The 20,916-nt window shown below is 41.6% G+C and overlaps 2 protein-coding genes across 9 annotated transcripts in view; both read left to right on the plus strand.

The window, feature by feature from the left end:
- LOC137250730 (uncharacterized) overlaps positions 1–8,577 on the plus strand; it is a gene marked incomplete at its 3' end in the record, with an annotated part of 62,277 nt that extends 53,700 nt beyond the window's left edge. Inside the window, exon 2 of the mRNA XM_067784057.1 lies at positions 7,176–8,577. Coding sequence (XP_067640158.1) covers positions 7,390–8,577 — 1,188 coding nt within the window. The remainder of the gene's footprint in view (positions 1–7,175) is intronic.
- The window catches only part of chas (chascon), a 231,091-nt gene that overhangs the window by 111,657 nt on the left and 98,518 nt on the right, over positions 1–20,916 (plus strand). For all 8 annotated transcript variants that reach the window (XM_067784048.1, XM_067784047.1, XM_067784046.1 and 5 more), the window contains exon 3: positions 8,584–8,647. In XM_067784048.1, coding sequence (XP_067640149.1) covers positions 8,584–8,647 — 64 coding nt within the window. The remainder of the gene's footprint in view (positions 1–8,583; positions 8,648–20,916) is intronic.

Here is a 20,916-nt window from a genome sequence, read left to right on the forward strand (position 1 = left end):
CCTGATGGGGAGTATTCTCGCCTCATTATGCAGATGGTGTTCTGGGGACATAAGAAGACAGCCCGTGGCGATTCTGAGAGCAGTATTTTGGCAGGCCTGTAGTTTCTTCCAGTGGGTGATTTTTAGGCTTGGCGACCATATGGGTGACGCGTAGCACGTAATCGGCTGGCTAATTGCTTTGTATGTAGTCATGAGCGTTTCTTTATCTTTTCCCCAAGTACTGCCAGCGAGGGATTTGAGGATTTTGTTACGGCTCTGAATTCTCGGAACAATTGTGGCTGCGTGCTCACCAAAATGTAGATCCTGATCAAACGTCACACCCAACATTTTGGGGTGTAGGACAGTCGGTAGCGTAGTGCCATCGACGTGGATGTTCAAAATGGTCGACATTTGGGGCGTCCATGTTGTAAATAAGGTCGCGGAAGATTTAGTCGGTGATAATGCCAGGTTTCGCGAGGCGAAAAAACTGGAGAGATCAGGGAGATAGCAGTTTATTTTATTGCATAGCGCATCGATCTTTGGGCCTGGGCCTGTGGCCATTATTGTGCAGTCATCGGCGTAGGAAACGATTGTGACTCCTTCCGGTGGTGAAGGTAGCTTAGATATGTAGAAATTAAACAAAAGTGGGGATAGGACACCACCCTGTGGCAACCCCTGTTTAATTCTCCTTGGTTTTGATGTTTCGTTTCTAAATTGCACCGATGCCTGCCGACCACCCAGATAATTTGCGGTCCACCTTTTAAGACATGGGGGAAGGGTAGACCCTTCCAGGTCCTGCAGTAACGAGCCAAGGTTGACCGTATCAAAAGCTTTTGATAGGTCTAGCGCTACGAGTACTGTTCTATGGTGGGGGTATTAATATAAACCGCAATTTATCTGGGTGCTAATGGCATTTAGCGCGGTGGTAGTGCTATGGAGTTTTCTGAAGCCATGCTGATGAGGGGCTAGCTGCAAATTTGCTTGGAAATAAGGGAGCAAAATGGCTTCAAGCGTCTTTGCCACTGGCGATAGGAGAGATATCGGACGATACGACTCACCTATGTTAGCTGGTTTCCCAGGCTTTAGTAGCGGGACCACCTTAGCTATTTTCCATCTCTCAGGTATGACAAAGGTGGAGAAACATTTTGAAGACATGCGCTAAATATTTGAAACCTCTTCCCCTAGGTTTTTAAGCATCGGCATGGCTATGCCGTCTGGGCCCACTGCTTTGGATGGTTTAGCACGACCAATGGCGTCCTCAATCTCTTTAGCGGTGATGGTGATTGGTGACGCGCTGAATTTGTGTTTATGTGCGCGTCTGTTTGCTCTCCGTCTATCTTTGTCGACCGTAGGATGCATTATATATTGTCGGCAGAAAGCGCTCGCGCATTTTTGCGCGTCCGACAGCACTTTGTCGCCAAAGGCGATGGAAACTTTGTCTTTGTGCTTAGTCGGATTCGATAGGGACCAAAAAGGTTACCCACACCGGTAGAGAGGTTACAACATCTTAGGTGCTCCTCCCATTTCGCCCGCTTGTGATCATCCACAAGCAATCTGATGCGTTGGTTTATATCCCTTATTTGGGGGTCGCCTGGATCAAGCTGTCTTATAAGGTCACGTTCTCTCGCTAAGTTTCCGGCCTCCGCCGGGAAGTGGGCCGGATTTCGGGAATTCTCCCGGCGGGAATGAAATGTGCCGAGGCGGATTTAATGACCTTACGGAAGGCACACTCCCCTTGGCGGGCATCAGTCGGGATAGGGAGGGCAGCTAGGCGGCTGTCTGTAAAGGATTTATATTCTTCCCACTTTCCTTTTTTGAAGTTTATGAAAGTGCGTTTTTCAGTGACGATGAAGTCGGCGGTACGCTCAAGCGAAATAAGTATGGGCAGGTGGTCGGATGCCAATGTTACCATCGGCTGCCAGTTGACGCAGTTTACGAGTTCTGCGCTCACGATTGAGATATCTGGCGAGCTGTGACAGCTTCCTACCATACGTGTGGGGGCGTCTCCGTTTATTGTGCAGAACGTCGTTTCTTCTATTTGATCCGCCAACATCTCACCCCTACTGTCCGCCCGCAAGTTTGAATGCCATAGATCATGATGGGCATTGAAATCGCCTAAGATAATGCGATTGTTGCCAGTGAGTAAGGCCCTGATATTAGGGCGGTATCCACTGGGGCAACAGGTGGCAGGAGGGATGTAGATGTTGATGATTTCTAGGTTTGCATCGCCTGACCGGACAGATAGGCCTTGACGTTCTAAGACATTGTCCCTGCGGTCGATGCCAGGATCAAATATATAATATTGCACAGAGTGGTGTATGATAAACGCGAGACCGCCTCCATTTCCGCTCTCGCGGTCTTTCCTGTGGACGTTATACCTAGAGCAAGTCTGCAATGCAGATCTTGCTGTGAGTTTAGTCTCTTGAATCGCAGCAATGCGGATGTTGTGCCGCTTCATGAAATCGACTATCTCCGTAATCTTCCCAGTTAGTCCATTACAGTTTAACTGCAGATTTCTGAAGTGCATAAGGGGAGACGTCGCCACTCTGGGGGTAAGTGACGGGTGACTACGCCTGGGTTGGGGAAGGCCAGGACGCAATTGCTGTTGTGGCCCTAGGACTGGGCGTCCTTGGGCAAGCATTGGGGTACCCGGATGATTTGGGTTTGCGACCTGGCAACATGGCGCGATGAAACCCGTCGGGGGATTGCCGTCGCGGAGACCAGAACATCTAGGGAAGTGGCACCACCCAAGGCAGGAGCTGCATTGGGCGGATGTCGCAAACATATATATTCTGTGCTGGCAAACGGTGCAAACGGAGGTAGGGACTAAGAGCCTGTTTCCCTGACCTACACGATTGCTGCCGGAAAAGAGGGGGGAGAAGACGGGGCAGGGGCTGTTCTTCAGCATTGCATCCGACTCTACTACGAAGATTGTAGTTATGAGTGGTTGCAGCTGTTTGAGTTGTTGGCGCCGTGGGGCGCGAGCAGCAGCGGGTACTTGTTGTGGCTTGCTGAGCAGCGGGGCTGCTGGAAGGTAGTGGGGGCGCTTAGACGTAGACTACGGGACGCCCTTGGGCGTGAACAGCAAGGAGCCACAAAAGATTTATAAAAGTTACGTGGACGTCGGGTTTTGGGATCAAGCCCAGAACAACCTGTCCGATGCAACCATCCTTTGCACGAGACACACTGAACAGAGTATGACCGTCCTAAAAAGATTCTTTTCCGGCAGATGCAGCAAAACCATTTCTCAGGACCGGGGTCAGGAGACGGACCCGGATTGGATTCGATGCCTTCCCGGAGTAAGAGAATATGGAGCAGTCCTGCTGCAAGGAGCTGCTGGGAGGATGACAATTTGTGGGAGGGACGAAACAAATTAGATGGGGTCACACTGGAATGACAGTCCTTGGTCGGGAAAAATCCCCAGTCGCTCCGGTACATAGAACAGACTGCCTTGGGAAGCGTTGCACTATCATTACTGGAGTTGAATGTTGACATAATTTACTTATATACTGTAAAGATATTAACTTTTTTTTTTTTTAAATTTGACTTTAAAAAAATTTTTTTTAAGTAGGCGTGGTCGCTCTCCGATTTTGCTAATTTTTGTTAAGCATACATATAGTAATAGGGGTAACATTCCTGCCACATTTCATCATGATATCTTCAACGACTGCCAAATTACAGCTTGCAAAACTTCTAAATTACCTTCTTTAAAAAGTGAGCGGTGCCACGCCCATTGTCCAAAATTTTACCAATTTTCTATTCTGCTTCATAATTTCAACTCACCTACCAAGTTTCATCGCTTTATCCATCTTTGGTAATGACTTATCGCACTTTTTCCATTTTTCGAAATTTTCGATATCGAAAAAGTGGGCGTGGTTATAGTCCGATATCGTTCATTTTAAATAGCGATCTGAGATGAGTGCCCAGGAACATGCATACCAAATTTCATCAAGATACCTCAAAATTTACTCAAGTTATGGTGTTAACGGACGGACGGACGGACGGACGGATGGGCGGACGGACATGGCTCAATCAAATTTTTTTTCGATCCTGATTATTTTGATATATGGAAGTCTATATCTATCTCGATTCCTTTCAAACTTATCGTTATCCAATCAAACTTAATATACTCTGTGAGCTCTGCTCAACTGAGTATAAAAATAAATCAATTGATTGCAAGCATATCCAAACCACCGGTACCGGTGCGTATACGTAACATTTTTTCTTTTGTATAAAAGAGTAACATACAGTTGAAGTAAACGTAAGTGTATTAAAAAATATTTTTTAATCATATTCTTTCTTAAAACAGGGTGTTAGGAAGTATATAAATATTTATAACTATGTACCATGAAAAAACGAGAAAAAAATGTTATAAAAGAAAGTAGCGGTTGTCGTCAAAGAAGCTATGTATGCCCTTACCAAATTTCACAAGGATTGGTAAATTTTTGTTCGACTTATGGCACTAAAAGTATTGTAAACAAATTAAATGAAAAAGGGCGGAGCCACGCCCATTTTTAAATCTTATTTTATTGTTGTATTTTTTGCACCATATCATTACTGGAGTTGAATGTTGACATAATTTACTTATATACTATAAAAATATTCAGTTTTTTGTTAAAATTTGACTCCTAATATTTTTTTTAAAGTGGGCGTGTTCGTCATCCGATTTTGCTAATTTTTATTCAGAACGCATATAGTAATAGGAGTAACGTTCCTGCCAAATTTAATCATGATATCTTCAACGACTGCCAAATTACAGCTTGCAAATCTTTTAAATTACCTTCTTTAAAAAGTGGGCGGTGCCACGCCTATCGTCCAAAAGTTTACTAGTTTTCTATTCTGCGTCATAAGGTCAACCCACCTACCAAGTTTCATCGCTTATCTGTCTTCGGTAATGAGTTATCGCACTTTTTCAGTTTTTCGAAATTTTCGATGTCTAAAAAGTGGGCGTGGTTATAATCTAATTTCGTTCATTTTAAATAGCGATCTGAGATGAGTGCCCAGAAACCCACATACCAAATTTCATCAAGATATCTCAAAATTTACTGAAGTTGTCGTGTTCACGGACAGACAGACGGACGGACGGACATGGCTAAATGAATTTCTTTTTTCGCCCAGATCATTTTGATATCTCGATTAGTTTATGCAGTTACGGATTATCGTTATGTTATAAAAGAAGGTTACGCACTCTAATGTACAAAGTTAGATTGTAATTCTACACTTTGAAATGTTACAGTCGTTTGTGTTATTTGAAACTGCAAATATATTTAACGGTTCTGTTGAGTTACATCATAAATATGTACTAAAATATGAGCAAAGATAAGAAGTCGTCACAAAAAAGTATAAATATGGAAATGACAACTAATACATATGCGCATACTTATATTAAAATGTGCGAACAAGAACAAGAACTATTACATTTGTGATAATAATTGCTTTGTTTGTGTTGTTGCTTTTTGTATTGCATTCGTACCAGGTGATGTTTTATGCTAAATACAGACATTTGTATGGCGATTTAATTTATATTGTGTTCTTTATTTCCCTTCCCTTCTTTATGCCTTCTTCATCGCTTCTTCTTATTGTGCTTACTTACATCAGCACCAGGGTTTTAAAAGGGGTGGCCCTTAGAAGTATATGTGAAGGCATTTTCGAGATATCGACCAAAATGTGGACCAGGGTGACCCAGAACATCATCCGGCGGGTACCGCTAATTTAATTATATATGTAATACCACGAACAGTATTCCTGCCATAATTCCAAGGGCTTTTGATTTCGCCCTGCAGAACTTTTTAATTTTCTTCTACTTAATATGGTAGGTGTCACACCCATTTTACAAAGTTTTTTCTAAAGTTATATTTTGCGTCAAAAAATCAATACAATCTCCATGTTTCATCCCTTTTTTCGTATTTGGTATAGAATTATGGAATTTTTTTCCATTTTTCGAAATTTTCGAAATCGAAAAGTGGGCGTGGTCATAGTCGGATTTCGGCCATTTTTAATACCAAGATAAAGTAAGTTCAGATAAGTACGTGAACTAAGTTTAGTAAAGATACATCGATTTTTTTTATAATGGGCGTGTTCGTTATCCCATTTTGCAAATTTTTATTTAGCACACATACATATATTAACAGGAGATACGTTCCTGCTAAATTTCATCATGATATCTCCAACCACTGCCAAATTACGGCATGCAAAACTTTGAAATTACCTTCTTTTAAAAGTGGGCGGGGCCGCGCCCATTGTCCAAAATTTTACTAATATTGTATTCTATTACTAATTGTATACTCCGCGGCAAAAGGTCAACCCACCTATCAAGTTTCATCGCTGTAATGTATCTTTGGTAATGTATTATCGCACTTTTTAATTTTTCGAAATTTTCGATATCGAAAAAGTGGGCGTGGCTATGTCCGATTTCGTTCATTTTAAATAGCGATTTGATATGAGTGCCTTGGAATTTACATATCCAATTTCATTAAGATACCTCAAAATTTCCTCAAGTTATCGTGTTTACGGACAGACAGCCGGACGGACGGACATGGCTAAATGAATTTCTTTTTCGCCCAGATCATTTTGATATATAGAAGTCTATATCTATCTCGATTAGTTTATGCCGTTACGGGGTACTCTGTGAGCTCTGCTCAGCTGAGATAAAATGTATTGTTTCTAGTACAGTGATATCTCAATGATTTGATACGCAGCTGCTTACGGCCTTAGACGAAGTAGTGGGTCAACAGCCATGAGTTACCTGTTTGCTTATTTTTTGATAACAAATCAGCACTTTTTTGATAAAAATCGAATAGTTTTTCGATGACATATCGCCTAACAAATTCCCAAATCGATCTCGAAATATTATCTAAAACAGCAACGAACTGATCTCAAAATAGTCCCGGAATGATCCCAACATAACTACGACAAGTCCCGTAATAATTCCAAAATTATAACCGATTATTCCAGAAATTATCGAAAATCGGTCCCTAAAAACCCTCATTTTTGTTTTTGGATATCGGTTTAATCCTTGGTCAACTGAATTGCTTCTCTTTTCAACCATTAAATGCAATCTCAGCTCAGAATTCGTTTAAACGATTTTAAGATTTAATGCTGCTGAATTTTTTTCAAACTTGATTTTGATTGGCAATGGAAACTGTCCTTATTTGACAGCTCATCGGTACATATCTACATGTGAGCATTATTTTCAGTTTCATAAAATACAAAAATTATGAAAATATGGTCTTAAAATATATTAAGTAAAAATTTAAAAATATAACTTTATAAAAGACGCTCAGAAATCATGAAAAGAAAAAAAGAGTATATTCATAAACAACCACAAATCAAGACAAATCAAATTTAAAAACATCTACTTAAATGTTCGTAATTTGTGAGAGAATAAATTAATGTTTTACAAATGATCGAATGGTGGTGATTCTACTACTATCGCCGCCGCCACCAACAACACCACAAGAACCATACGCAACAACAACAACAACAAATGGCTGTGATGCAGGATCACCCGATAGCAGCACTGTATCGACCACATCAACTGGTGATACCGTTATACCCACCATCTATACTGATAACAAAACAATACCACTGCCAAACGAAGCAACATATCAGCACTATCAACCACCTCAACCACCGGCAACAGCGGCAAAGGCACATCAACAACAACATCAGCACCAACAACACCACCATCATCATAAAAATCAGCAACAGCTTACACCACACGAGTACGATCAGCAGCGTAAGCGTCATTGTCATCAACAACGCACGCATGCACAACATGGCAGAAACCAACGACAAACTAAACCCTTCAATACAACAACACAAAATTCTAGTCATTTGCTTAGTGAGAAAAGCAGTAGAAATATCAGTGAACGTGAACAGCGTACCTCGAACGTTGCGAGCACAAAACATGAAGGCCGTGTTTACAAAGACCAAGACACAGCCATATTTGGCAAACAATATCCACCGAGAGTTATTGTCTCACCTCCACTGCCACCCAGTCCAACGCTACCTACAGAAATCGCTGTCACGGAAAAAACTCGCAAAAAATCAACGGGTGTGCCGCGCGTTATCGTTGCGCCAGATTCATCAAGCTCTAAATCGCCACCACCCGCACGTTTGCCGCCCTTGCCGAATAGTCAAACACCAAGCAGCTGCTATTACAACTGCTGGTTTAATGGAGATCAGCAGCAGCAGCAACAGCTGTCTTTTTCCTACTCTCATCACTTGTGTACGAATCCATTGCCAAAACCACCTAGAATGGGCGCAACGTATACCTCAAATATATCATACGACGATGCAACGCATAGACGCTCGAGAAGACATACAACTGCTACAACAACAGCACCCCAGACACGTTGGTCTATTCCTCCATCCCAAGAACCCAATACAACAAATCGTCATTGGAGTCATAACATCGTGTCAGAGCCCGCATATCATTCGCTTCCTCAATTTCCATATTCAGCTTATATTCAACAATCGCCACCAGACAATAGCTACTACTATGACTACAACAACAACAATAATAATAATACTAACACAAATACTACTGATTTTGTACGTCACGTGACACGTGTTAATTTTTATGATGTTGTTACTTCGCAGGTCGAATTCGAGCCCAAAGATGATAGTAATGATGAATGCGATACGGAAGCTATTACCAAAGAAGGTGAGTGCGATAATAATTTATTTACATACATATATGATAATAATAAAAGTATGTACTAAGTTCTAAAAATTGTCTACAATAGCTAGTTAAATTGAATAGATATAGTACAATGTTCATAGTTAGCAAACGATCGCTAAATATATAGGAAAAATAAATAATTTTCTAAACTTTGCCCAGGTAATTAGCACGAACATGTTTTTTTTTTTAATTAGTTTACATAGTATCTATTACTTAGTAAGTCTACTATTATACATGTTTTTATTTCAAGGTCGTGTTATAGTATCACTTTTCGTCATCTATCGTTTTGCATATTTTAAATGTAACGTTCCATTCTAAGGCTGGGTACGACATCTCCTAAATTTTATGTACCTAAACTAATATTCCACTGGAACTTTCCAGCAACTGTCAGAACTGTGCGAGTTTTTTTAACATTCTAAATAGTTGTTTATGCTGAAATATCACATTGAAATCATTGTAAATTTCTACATGTAGAATATGTAGCAACACGCACATACACAGCCACGCTCACCTGATAAAATGCTTGTTCTTGTTCGTTTTTTTTTTCTGGATGCTATTTGGCACTGTTGTTCTTCTTAGGTCTAAGAAAAGTGTAGTAGCTGCTAACGAAAACTACGTAAAAATTGTATTGTAAAATTACAAAGAAATATCCTTATTTACTTTCAAACGAGCACTCAATTACACCTCTCTTTAAATTCCATATGTTTTGTATAAGTTTAATTAACAATATGTAATACCTTATTACAGGCGACGATTGCTAAAACACGACCAAAACCGTCGGGGGAGGTATTAATAGACGCGTTTTGCCTCGCTTCCAATAATTCGAATACTTTTTCGCCTTTGGACTATTGATAACAGGACAAAACGCGTCTTTTCATTTCTCTTTCCAAATTTTTGGACGGGTTATTGCAGTCGACCTCAGTTTCAAACTGTTTTTCGCGGAGAACTTTTGAACGGGTAGAAAAACTTAGCACTCGTGTTTGTATTCTTAATGCTGGAATAACTACGCGTCTTCAGATACCCCAATTCAAGACTTTTGTATAATTTTCTGTAGGACCCATATATGTAGGTGCACTACATTTTCGTACTAAATTCGTTCAAAAAAATGTACCATCACAGCAACACATATCTGATATTCCGCTTTTTTTTTGTCTCCCTGCGTCGCTTTCCAAGGCAGCAACCCCGGTAATTTTGACACTTCGTTCAGTGTCAAACGCATACTCCACGCAGGTTCCACTGAGTTCCACAATAGTTTGGCACTGACCGAAGTGTCAAACGGCAGTGTGTTAGAAAGAGAAAGGAATTGTTTCCTTCTCACGCATATCATACTTGTAAACCTATGCCATGATACAAAAAATGGAGATAGTTCCATTTAGTGTGATGTTAGCCACTTGACTTTTGCGGGGCCGATGACAATTGTACGAATTTTTCTAATTTTGATGGATTTCATAACAAATTAAACACCTCTCACTCACTGCAGACTTTGGAGGTACACTTTTTCGCAACATACAAAAAAAAAAAATGTAAGGCGCGATAACCTCCGAAGAGATCTAAGGCCGAGCTTCTCTTCCAATTTGCGTCGTTCTCCTCTTGATTTTCCCTACAAATTGGCCGGGCGGGACCTACATGTTTTTATGCCGACTCCGAACGGCATCTGCAAGGCAGATGAGTTTCCACTGAGAGCTTTTCATGGCAGAAATACACCCGGAGCGCTTGCCAAACACTGCCGAGGGGCGACCCCGCTTAGAAAAATTTTGTTCTAATTGAAAAACTTTATTTCTAAAATTTTGATGTTGCTTGCCCTGGGTGTGAACCCAGGCCATACGGTGTGTTAGGCGGAGCACGCTACCATCACACTCAACATGCCTTGAGAAATATCCACTGTAGAGGCATGATAATAGGGCCATGCCAGAACAACAGGATTTTCCGTGTATTTTTTTTTTTGTGTCTAGGGGTCAAGCTGCCATAAAGATATGAGTCATTAACCAATGTATGAGTCATCCACTATTTTTCAATAAAATTGCATTTTTTGCTGATTCTCAATAGATATGCAAGTACATAAATCGTCATAAAGCATATTACTATTTTCTTTGCGTTTTCATCCTGAAGGAAATTTCGATCCCGAAAACCCATTTCTCCTTAAACAGAAAAGGTATGGCAACGCTTTTAGCAAAACAACAAACATTGTGAAACTTCAAAACTCCCCCAAATACGTCAAAAAATTTTGAGTGGAACTACCTTCTTTTTTATACTATGACCTATACTATGCATGGAAATGAACGACTACAACTCATAGGGCCTTTTTCGCCATGAGTCGTGGTGCACGTCTTGAGGGATGTCTTCCTCTATCTAAGTAGGAATAGGATGTGGGTAACATAAAGCATGCCACTGATTACACATTTTTGGCCAATTAGTGACCAGGTGAGATAAATTTTCACAGCTTTGATTCACAACAGCCACTATCATCGTGGTACAATTTCCTGCCACTATAAAAACACAAACAGGTGCCATATTCACCAATAGATCGCCACTCCGACCCTACGCGACCTCAAAAAAATTCTAAATTTTTTCTTTTGCACTGCCTTGCCGACAGTTTCCAGTGATTTAGGTACTGTGTTTCGAGTTACAGTCTCTCTAATATTAGTGCCTTCAAGATCACTTAAAATCTCAGCGACAGCTTGGGAGAAATCGCCCACAGCGACTGACTGGGGTAGCATCTGTTTCTCGTCCAAATGATAATATGAACCAATGAGCCTGTGTTTTGTGCTGCAACTAACCAGCAATTCCGCTGACCATCTGTGCTCTGCTCCTGCATAGATAGGCTTCGATTCAACTTAGCAAGCGACACCACCTCTTGCAAGATAGCAAGATCCTTCTGGCCGATAGTGGATAGCAGGAGGTCTGCCGATAGTCATTGGGATTTTGACAGAGCACTGTTCAATGGGAATCCATGCAGTACGTCTCAATATATTGCAAAACCTCATCCTGCTGCAGCTGCATTGATGATGATGAGGCGGGGTCATCGAGTCACTTTATGCTTGATTGCCCAGCTTTTGCCGGAACAAGCGAATGTATTTCGGTCGCGAGTCACTTAGATCTCCGGAGGATTTGTCCAAGGTTGAGATCGATCTCATTAGAAACTATATCGTTGCGCGGCAACGATTCTCTACGTAGCTATAGCTAAATAAAAATAAATGTAAGGCGCGATAACCTCCGAAGAGATCTAAGGCCGAGCTTCTCTTCCAATTTGCGTCGTGCTCCTCTTGATTTTCCCTACAAATTGGCCGGACGGGACCTACATGTTTTATGCCGACTCCGAACGGCATCTGCAAGGCAGATGAGTTTTCACTGAGAGTTTCTCATGGCAGAAATACACTCGGAGCGCTTGCCAAACACTGCCGATGGGCGACCCCGCTTAGAAAAATTTTCTTCTAATTGAAAAACCTTATTTCTAAAATTTTGATATTGCTTTGCCCGGGGTGTGAACCCAGGGCATACGGTGTGGTAGGCGGAGCAGGCTACCATCACACCACGGTGGCCGCATGCCACCGTTATTTTATGTGGTATCACAACGGACCTTCATGCTGTCCAAGTAAGCTTCCCCTACCAGGGCAGCTACCACCCAACCAAACCACCACTAGATGTTGGACTAAACTACTATATAGACTGTTATGCAAGCGCGCTCGCTCGCTTCCAAGCTGTCGCTATGATTTACTGTTATCTTTAAGACGCTATGACATCACGAGTAAAAAATTTATGACAGCTCACCTCTGGGGCTGCCCTGTTTTGAAATACTTTTTTTTAAAGAATTTTAGTGTTTAATAGTTTCTTTGTCCCAGGTTAAGTGAAGTGGAACTACCCGGTCCGTAAGGTTCTCACGCGTAGGCATACGCCTTGAATTTGAAGGATTATTCGTTGAGCTGCGTTCGTTTCGAACACTATTCAAAGCCTCGGAAATGTTTAGTAAGACTTGAGGCGTACTCCTTGTATCTAAAGCTTTCTCTTTGTTTCTAACCAACCTATACAGTGCCATGTCTACCACCAGCGAAGACTGCTAATTCTAAACAAAGTTTCCGTAACTTTTAAGCGGGGGTTGCCCCTATTGCTTTTAAATTTATGAAAACATTTATTTGAAGCAATTTAAAATTTATTTAATAATTTGGGATTATACCTTGTAAATCTCTTCAAAGCCTTTTCCGACGGGAGTGGGATTTGAACCCGCACTCCTACGATGGTTGAAGTGTTTCAAACGCTTTCAGCCACGTCATGCCTTAGTTGTTGTATACTTTATCCCAATTGCCTTCCTGCATATTTTATTCTTTTTGCTTCTTAAAGCTATCGAAACAGCTGTCGCATTGTCCGTCCTGATGTCGCGTTGTTTGCAATTTTCCCAAATTATTAAATAAATCTCTTTAAATTTTTTCATGTCAGCTTTTGGAGTTTTGCCTATGGCTTCAAATCATAAACCGTCAACTTTAAATAGACCCTCTGTGCAAAAATGTGATACCTTATCGTCTTTACAGCATTAACGTTAATAGGTTTAATTAATAGATTTGATTGCTTTTAACTAGTAGCCAATTAAACTTGCTACATAATAAACTTCCTTTCCCACTGTTGAAGAAATAATTTCTTTTCACCTCTATAGGCATGAAAAAGTGCGCTACGCATAAAAATAAAAAATTAAAGAGAAAGTAGTGCAATTATAGCTTTTACACAATCAAAAAAATTTATATTTGCAAGAAACATATAATCATTCGATATAGATATTGTTACATACATATCTTACACTATCAAAGTGAGTACTACGTTCATTTTAAGGGCAAATACAAAATTTTACAACGAAATAGCATAAATTCGTAACAATAACATTCACAGATCTTGTTATAATGTTAACCAAGTATTACTCATGAATGTGATATAGTCACACGAGTAATTACCTTAAATCTCACAAAATTTATGTACAAATACAGTTGTGTTTAGATAAAACTTACAAATATCTATTATATATTTTTAAACAATTTTAGGTGTTCTTTACTATTTTGCACCTTCTGTTATCGTTCGAATCGCTGAACTGTCGAATAAATAACTCAAATATATAGTACAGGAAAATGTTCTCTATTGGCAACACTAATTTGGTAGTAGTACTTCACAATCCAATTACTCGCGTACTTCACTTATAGTGTGTTAAATTCAAACTGACTCATTGTTCCTCAGCTTGCGCTGCTTTTTTATTCGCAATTGCCTCGTTCGCCTATTTCTCCTAGGTGGCAGACCTTTCGCGAACAGCCGTCTCGGAAACTTGCTTGTTTGTTTCTCGTTTCTGCGTCACATAATGGGTTAATTAGGTATATACATGTGTAGTAATATCAATTTACTTACTTACTTACTTACTTAATTGGCGCTTAACCGTCTAAACGGTTATGGCCGTCCAACAAGGCGCGCCAGTCGCTCCTTCGCTCCGCCAACCGGCACCAATTGGTCACACCAAGGGAGTTTAAATCGTTTTCCACCTGGTCCTTCCAACGGAGTGGGGACCGCCCTCTACCTCTGCTTCCATAGGCGGGTTCCGATAGAAACAATTTCTTGGCCGGAGCATCATCTTTCATTCGCATAACATGGCCTAGCCAGCGCAGCCGCTGCGTTTTAATTCGCTGGACTATGTTGATGTCTGCGTATAGCTCGTACAGCTCATCATTAAATCTTCTTCGGTACTCGCCATCGCCAACGCGTAGAGGTCCATAAATCTTTCGAAGAACTTTTCTCTCGAACACTCCCAAAGCCGCTTCATCTGCTGTTGTCATGGTCCATGCTTCTGCCCCATATAGCAGGACGGGTACGATAAGTGACTTGTAGAGTATGATTTTCGTTCGCCGAGAGAGGACTTTACTTTTCAATTGCCTACCTAGTCCAGATTGATTCTTCGCTGGATTTCAGTGCTGATGTTGTTGCTAGTGTTGATGCTGGTTCCCAAATAAACGAAGTCTTTTACTATTTCGAAATTATGGCTGCCAACAGTAGCGTGGTTGCCAAGGTGCATATGCACTGACTCTTTGCTCGATGACAGCAGGGTGGGGCCGTGTGTAGAAGTCCACGAAAGTGGGGAAAGCTTCTGACCGCCATTCACCTGGGAATGGCCAGAGCGATTCTTTTGCATGCGGTTCAAGCAGCTCACTACTGCCGGTCGCTTGCGGCCAAGTATCCTCTGGGTAGCTGCTAAACACCCGTTTAGCGGTGAGCTAATGTGAGAAGGCGACAACCTGGCTAGGCCACTCTGACATAATCGGTTTAAGGGCTAGCCGGGGGAGATTTCATCGGCAGCGTCTGTACACCTCTAGGTGCGGCTGCAAGCGGGCGTCTGTCTTGGAGCAAGCGGCTCGCTATATAAACGTGCCAAGTAATATTTTCACCCCCGCTGAGCGGGTTGTGCGCTGGGCTTGGGACCCGCCACGTAAAACCATACTCCAATGAAATATAACAACAAGCCTCGGATAAATACACTCTCTATTGATGACGACCATGGCAAACGTTTGAAGGACAATGAATTGAGGGCATGCACCTGGAACGTCCGCTCCCTGAATGGGATTGGTGCAGATGCCCGGCTGGTTGATGTCCTCGTCAAAGCAAAATCTGACATCACCGCCATCCAAGAAATGCGTTGGACGAAGCAAGGAAGAAAGAAGATCAAAAATTGTGACATATATTGGAGTGCCCATGCGAATAAGCGCAGTTTCGGCGTCGGATTCGTGGTGGGAGAGAGACTTTGTCGCCAAGTGCTGGCGTTCACGCCTGTGGACGAGCGTCTCGCCGCTATTCGAATAAAAGCAAAATTTTTTAATATATCATTCATCTGCGCCCATGCGCCGACAGAGGAGAAAGACGATGAGGTGAAAGACACTTTTTATGAACAATTAGAACGCACATACGAGCGCTGCCCCCGTCATGATATAAAAGTCGTGCTTGGCGACTTTAACGCCAGGGTGGGCAAAGAAGGTGTTTTTGGCCCTACAGTCGGAAAGTTCAGCCTACACAATGAAACTTCTCCTAACGGACTGAGGCTGATTGACTTTGTCGGTGTTCGAAACATGGTCATATCAAGCACGAGGTTCATGCATAAAAAGATACATCAAGCTACATGGCTGTCTCCTGATCGAAATACTCGCAATCAGATCGATCACGTTGTGATAGACGGACGGCATGCCTCCAGTGTTTTAGATGTGCGAACGATCCGAGGACCTAACATCGATTCGGACCATTATCTCCTTGCAGCCAAAATACGCACCCGCCTCAACGCGGGTAAAAACAAGGAACAAAAAACACAAGGAAAGCTAGACGTCGAAAAGCTTCAATCACAACAGACTGCCAATGATTTCGCAACTCGACTCTCACACCTGCTCTCTGAGGGCACAACTCATCCTGAAGGAATACAGGAGCAGTGGGAGCATATCTCCAAAGCACTTCATACTGCCGCCGAGGAAAAAATTGGTTACCGGCGGCCACGAAAAAACAACTGGTATGATGAAGAATGCCGCGTTGCAACCGAAAGAAAAGACGCTGCCTACAGGGCTACGTTAAAAGCGAGCGCGACAAGAGGAGTGTGTGAACGCTATCGTGAGTTGAAAAGGGAAGCGAGACGCCTTTTCAGGAAGAAAAAAGCAGAAGCAGAAAGGCGTGAGTGCGAGGAGCTTGAGCTGCTAGCCACCAGGAATAACGCCCGAAAATTCTACCAAAAAATACGGCGACAGACGGAAGGTTTTAAGACCGGGGCAAACTCCTGTAGGAATGAAAACGGCGACCTTGTAACTGATGTCCAGAGAGTGCTTAGATTATGGAGGGACCACTTCTCTGCTCTCCTAAATGGAGGCAGCAATTCACCGCGCAGAGATGAAGAACCCGATCCCGCAATCGATGATGATGGAATATATGTCCCCCCGCCCGATTATGACGAAGTTAGAATAGCAATAACCAGATTGAAAAACAACAAGGCCGTGGGCGCTGATGGATTGCCTGCGGAGCTATTCAAGTTCGGCGGCGAGGAGTTGGTAAGGCGCATGCAGCAGCTTCTTAGCAAAATATGGGCGGACGAAAGCCTGCCCGACGGTTGGAATCTAAGTGTTCTTTGCCCAGTCCACAAGAAGGGGGTTACTGCAAAATGCACCAACTATCGTGGAATCAGCCTTCTTAATATCGCATATAAGGTCCTTTCAAGTGTATTGTGCGAAAGATTGAAGCCCACCGTGAACCGGCTGATTGGACCTTATCAGTGCGGCTTCAGACCTTGTAAATCTACCATCGACCAGATTTTCACAATGCGCCAAATCTTGGAAAAAACCCGTGAAAAGAGAATCGACACACATCACCTCTTCGGTGACTTTAAAGCCGCCTTCGACAGCACGAAAAGGAGCTGCCTATATGCCGCTATGTCTGAATTTGGTTTCCCCGCAAAACTTATACGGCTGTGCAAAATGACGTTGAGCAACACCATCAGCTCAGTCAGAATTGGGAAGGACCTCTCCGAGCCGTTCGAAACTAAACGAGGTTTCAGACAGGGCGACCCCCTATCGTGCGATTTCTTTAATTTGATGCTGGAGAAAATTATACTAGCTGCAGAACTTAACCGCACTGGAACAATATACTATAAAAGCGTGCAATTACTGGCATATGCTGATAACATTGATATCATCGGCCTAAACACCCGCGCTGTTAGTTCTGCTTACTCCAAGCTGGAAAAAGAAGCGGTAAAGATGGGTTTGATGGTGAATGAGGACAAAACGAAGTAATATCAACTTCGCTCTTAGCTAATTACATGTATGTGTGACTATTTCTCTTTTTCTTCTCTATTAGCTGCTGATTAAATGTATGTAAAATATTCTCTTCGCTCTTAGCTTTGCTGTTTACATGCATAGGTGGCTGCTTGCTGTGCTGTTGTTGTGCATTTATTTACTAGCAGCATAGTGACGTATCGAACTGCTAATATTCACCACAATATGTACGTACTTCACTTAATAGGAAACCTGAAAAAATGGTATGAGTAATATTTTTACCTTTCATGAAAATTAAATGTTATATTAAGTCTGGCCTGAGTATCAAAATTGTAGATCCTTAAGGGAGAAGAGTTAGACCCACCAATAAGTATAACGAGATGATTGGGATGATTACCTGAGTTGGTTTAGTCAAGTCCGTCTGTCTGTCTGTTTGAACGAAAACTAGTTCATCAATTTTCGAAATATCTTGATAAACTTAGAAAGAAAAAATCATTTAATTGAGAGTGAGTGAGATAGCAAAAATTTGGATAGTATGGACCGTCTTAATCTACATACATAGTTACATAAAAGGGTTTCCATACTCCCGGAAGGCTTACGGAATGTGACGGATTGGGTAACCCTTTGCCGGATCAATTGCGGTACACACTGGTACTAGCCCGACTGAATCGAAGCGATTTTTAGCTTAGCATTGAAACCAGAACCAAAATCGTAATTTCAGCCCAACCGAAACCCGCACCACGCCCGAAGCCGAACTCCAAACCAAAGAGGAACGTGAACGGAAACCTGGACTGAAACCAGAACGTTAATCGAAACCAGAACAAAATTGATAGCGGGAGCAGAACTGCAACTGGACTGAAACCAGAACAAAATTGATAGCGGGAGCAGAACTGCAACAAAAATCCAAACCTGAAACTGCGGCTTAAACCAAAATGGAAACTGTTAGCGAATCGAAACCGAAACTGCGGCTGAAACCGGAACCCAAATTGTACTGAACTTTGAAGAGAAACCGGAATCAAATTCGAATTCATAACTAATGCCACAACCAGAATCATAACCGAAACTGAGACTGAATTTAAAAGACAAACCAAAACCTCATTTGACTGAATTTGGAAGACAAATCCAGATCCAAACTGATATCGAAACCGGAACTTAAATAAGACCCTAAACCAGACTCCAAAACGGATCGAAAGTGGAATCAACATCGAGCCCAAACCAGGCAGAATCAAAAGCAGAAAATTAGCAAATTGGAGTTATAATCAAAATTCAAACCGAAACTGAAACCGCAAATGGAACCTAGGCTGAAATTAAAATATGATTGCAATATGCATAGTGGTCTTCTCAGTCAAAATTAAATTGTAAATCAGAATTAAAATTGATGTCAGATTTGAAATATAGAAAGTGTGAAACTGAATCCGAACTGTTGAGAGACACTGAAGTGTTGTGGTTGAATTCGAAATATTGGGGAGCTCTTACTTTCAATTACTTCATAAGTTGGCGCTTAACCGTACAAACGGTTTTGGCAGTCCTCCGCTGAGCTAACTGGCGCCAATCGTTTCCACCTAGTCCATCCATCGGAGTAGCATTTATTGACTGACGTTGTTGTTTTGGCTTCCAATTCAACGAAGTTCTTTACTTTTCTGCCAACACTGACGTGGTTGCGAACACGCATGTGCTGTGAATATTTGCTTGACAACAGCAGGTACTTCGTTTTGTCCTCATTGACCACCAAACCCATCTTTCTTATTCATTTTCCAATTTGATACATATCCCATCCCATCTCTCCCAAATCAAATTATCCAATCCCATCTCTTATGATTCGTAACTGCCCACAAACGATTTTCGTCTTTTCTGCATTGAAGCTTTAGGGGCACAGATATGGCGGACCTGATACATCAGCTTGTTGGGTAGTGGGTACAGCGCTCTAATTGCGATCGAAACACCACATGCTAAGACTATCAAATGCGGTCAGGCCAAAAGTACTCGACCCTGTGAAGTCGCTGTCTAACTAATTGTCCTTTAACCCTTAGAACGTAACTTGGGACTACTTTTGCCTGCCTTCTGTAGAAAAACCCCTCGATCTATATTTCTGAGATGAACTTCAGCTTAATGCTGCCCTCAACGGCCACAGCAAGCCATGACTTTGTTGCTATGTTAAATGTTAGTCACGATGTCTATTGGCATGCACGCTTATTAACAAGATGGAAACTATTATCCACCACTGTATACATAAATAATGTGGCGAATATTAGCATCACTAAGCTGAAACTAAGTAAATAAAGGCACAACAACAATAAAGCAAGCTGCCACTCTAAACAAATCAGTCATCAATTAGACACATATATACAACAACAAGAGATACTCACAAACACATGTAATCATCAGCCGAAGTAGTACTCACATACACACATGTATATGGCTACAAACTACAAATATATATGTATATGGCTGGTAACCAAGCATGAAGTTCGCGAAATTACTAGACCTTAGGAGAAATGGGTGAACGAGGAAACCAAGAGTATAAAAGCAGCGCAAGCTGAGGCATGACTAATCAGTTTTGATTTAAACACGCTATTGGTTGTGAAGTATAATTGTGAAGTACTACTCTCAAAGTAATCTTAATAAAGACCAGTTTGCAATACTAAATATTGGAGTGATTTATTCGACAATTTAGCGATTCGAACGTTTGCAGAAAGTGCACATAACCAGGATTTCCCAAAATTCGTTACAATAATATAACACTCTACTGGCACACTTATTTCAATTTTGTAGATTTTTTGCATTCGCTGCAACGCAATAAATTTCCTATTTTGGTGTAAATGGCTAGCCAACCACTGACCAAATTTGACGAGTGCCTGCATTCACTACCAAATCGTAAAAGGGAAATATGTTTTTAGTTGTTTTCTTTTATTTTGCAGCACTTTTGGTTCGTTGAAGCAAAGCGATGACAGTATGCATAGCGGGGCGGGCGTCAATTAGCATTATGTTAGCTAGACAATAACATATAAATTAACTGTTATTTTAGTCCATAATTAACAGTTAAATATATGTGCAAATGCTAGAGCATAAAGGGCCAAATTTTTGTCTGACGTCATCTTACTAAGGTACAAATATATGATGGATATCGGATTTCGAAAGACTCTCAATGTCTTTCCAATTAGATAGTTCTCAGTCCATCTTTGAAGCTCACATAGTCAGGTGTAACCCCCAAGAATCTTCGCGGTACCAATATGCTTCAATAGCAACGATTTTCTGTAGTGAGCCTTAGCCATGAGGCTTTTGGCGTGTAAATATGTACAAGGTATGGGGTAATCTAGAAAGTAAGCATAAGCTAAGTGTAAGTGTACGCATAGTCTTTGAAAGTGGTAGTTATATGGGTAGAAACAATGTACCTGGTGGAATTGATATGAGGGAAATCAGACATCAAATCGATACAAGAATGTCTGTAGGAAAATGAACCTAGGGTAACCCTGGAATGTGTTTGTATGACAT

This window comes from Eurosta solidaginis, chromosome 4 (genome assembly GCF_040869045.1).
Source record: "Eurosta solidaginis isolate ZX-2024a chromosome 4, ASM4086904v1, whole genome shotgun sequence".
Classification (NCBI taxonomy): Eukaryota; Metazoa; Arthropoda; class Insecta; order Diptera; family Tephritidae; genus Eurosta; species Eurosta solidaginis.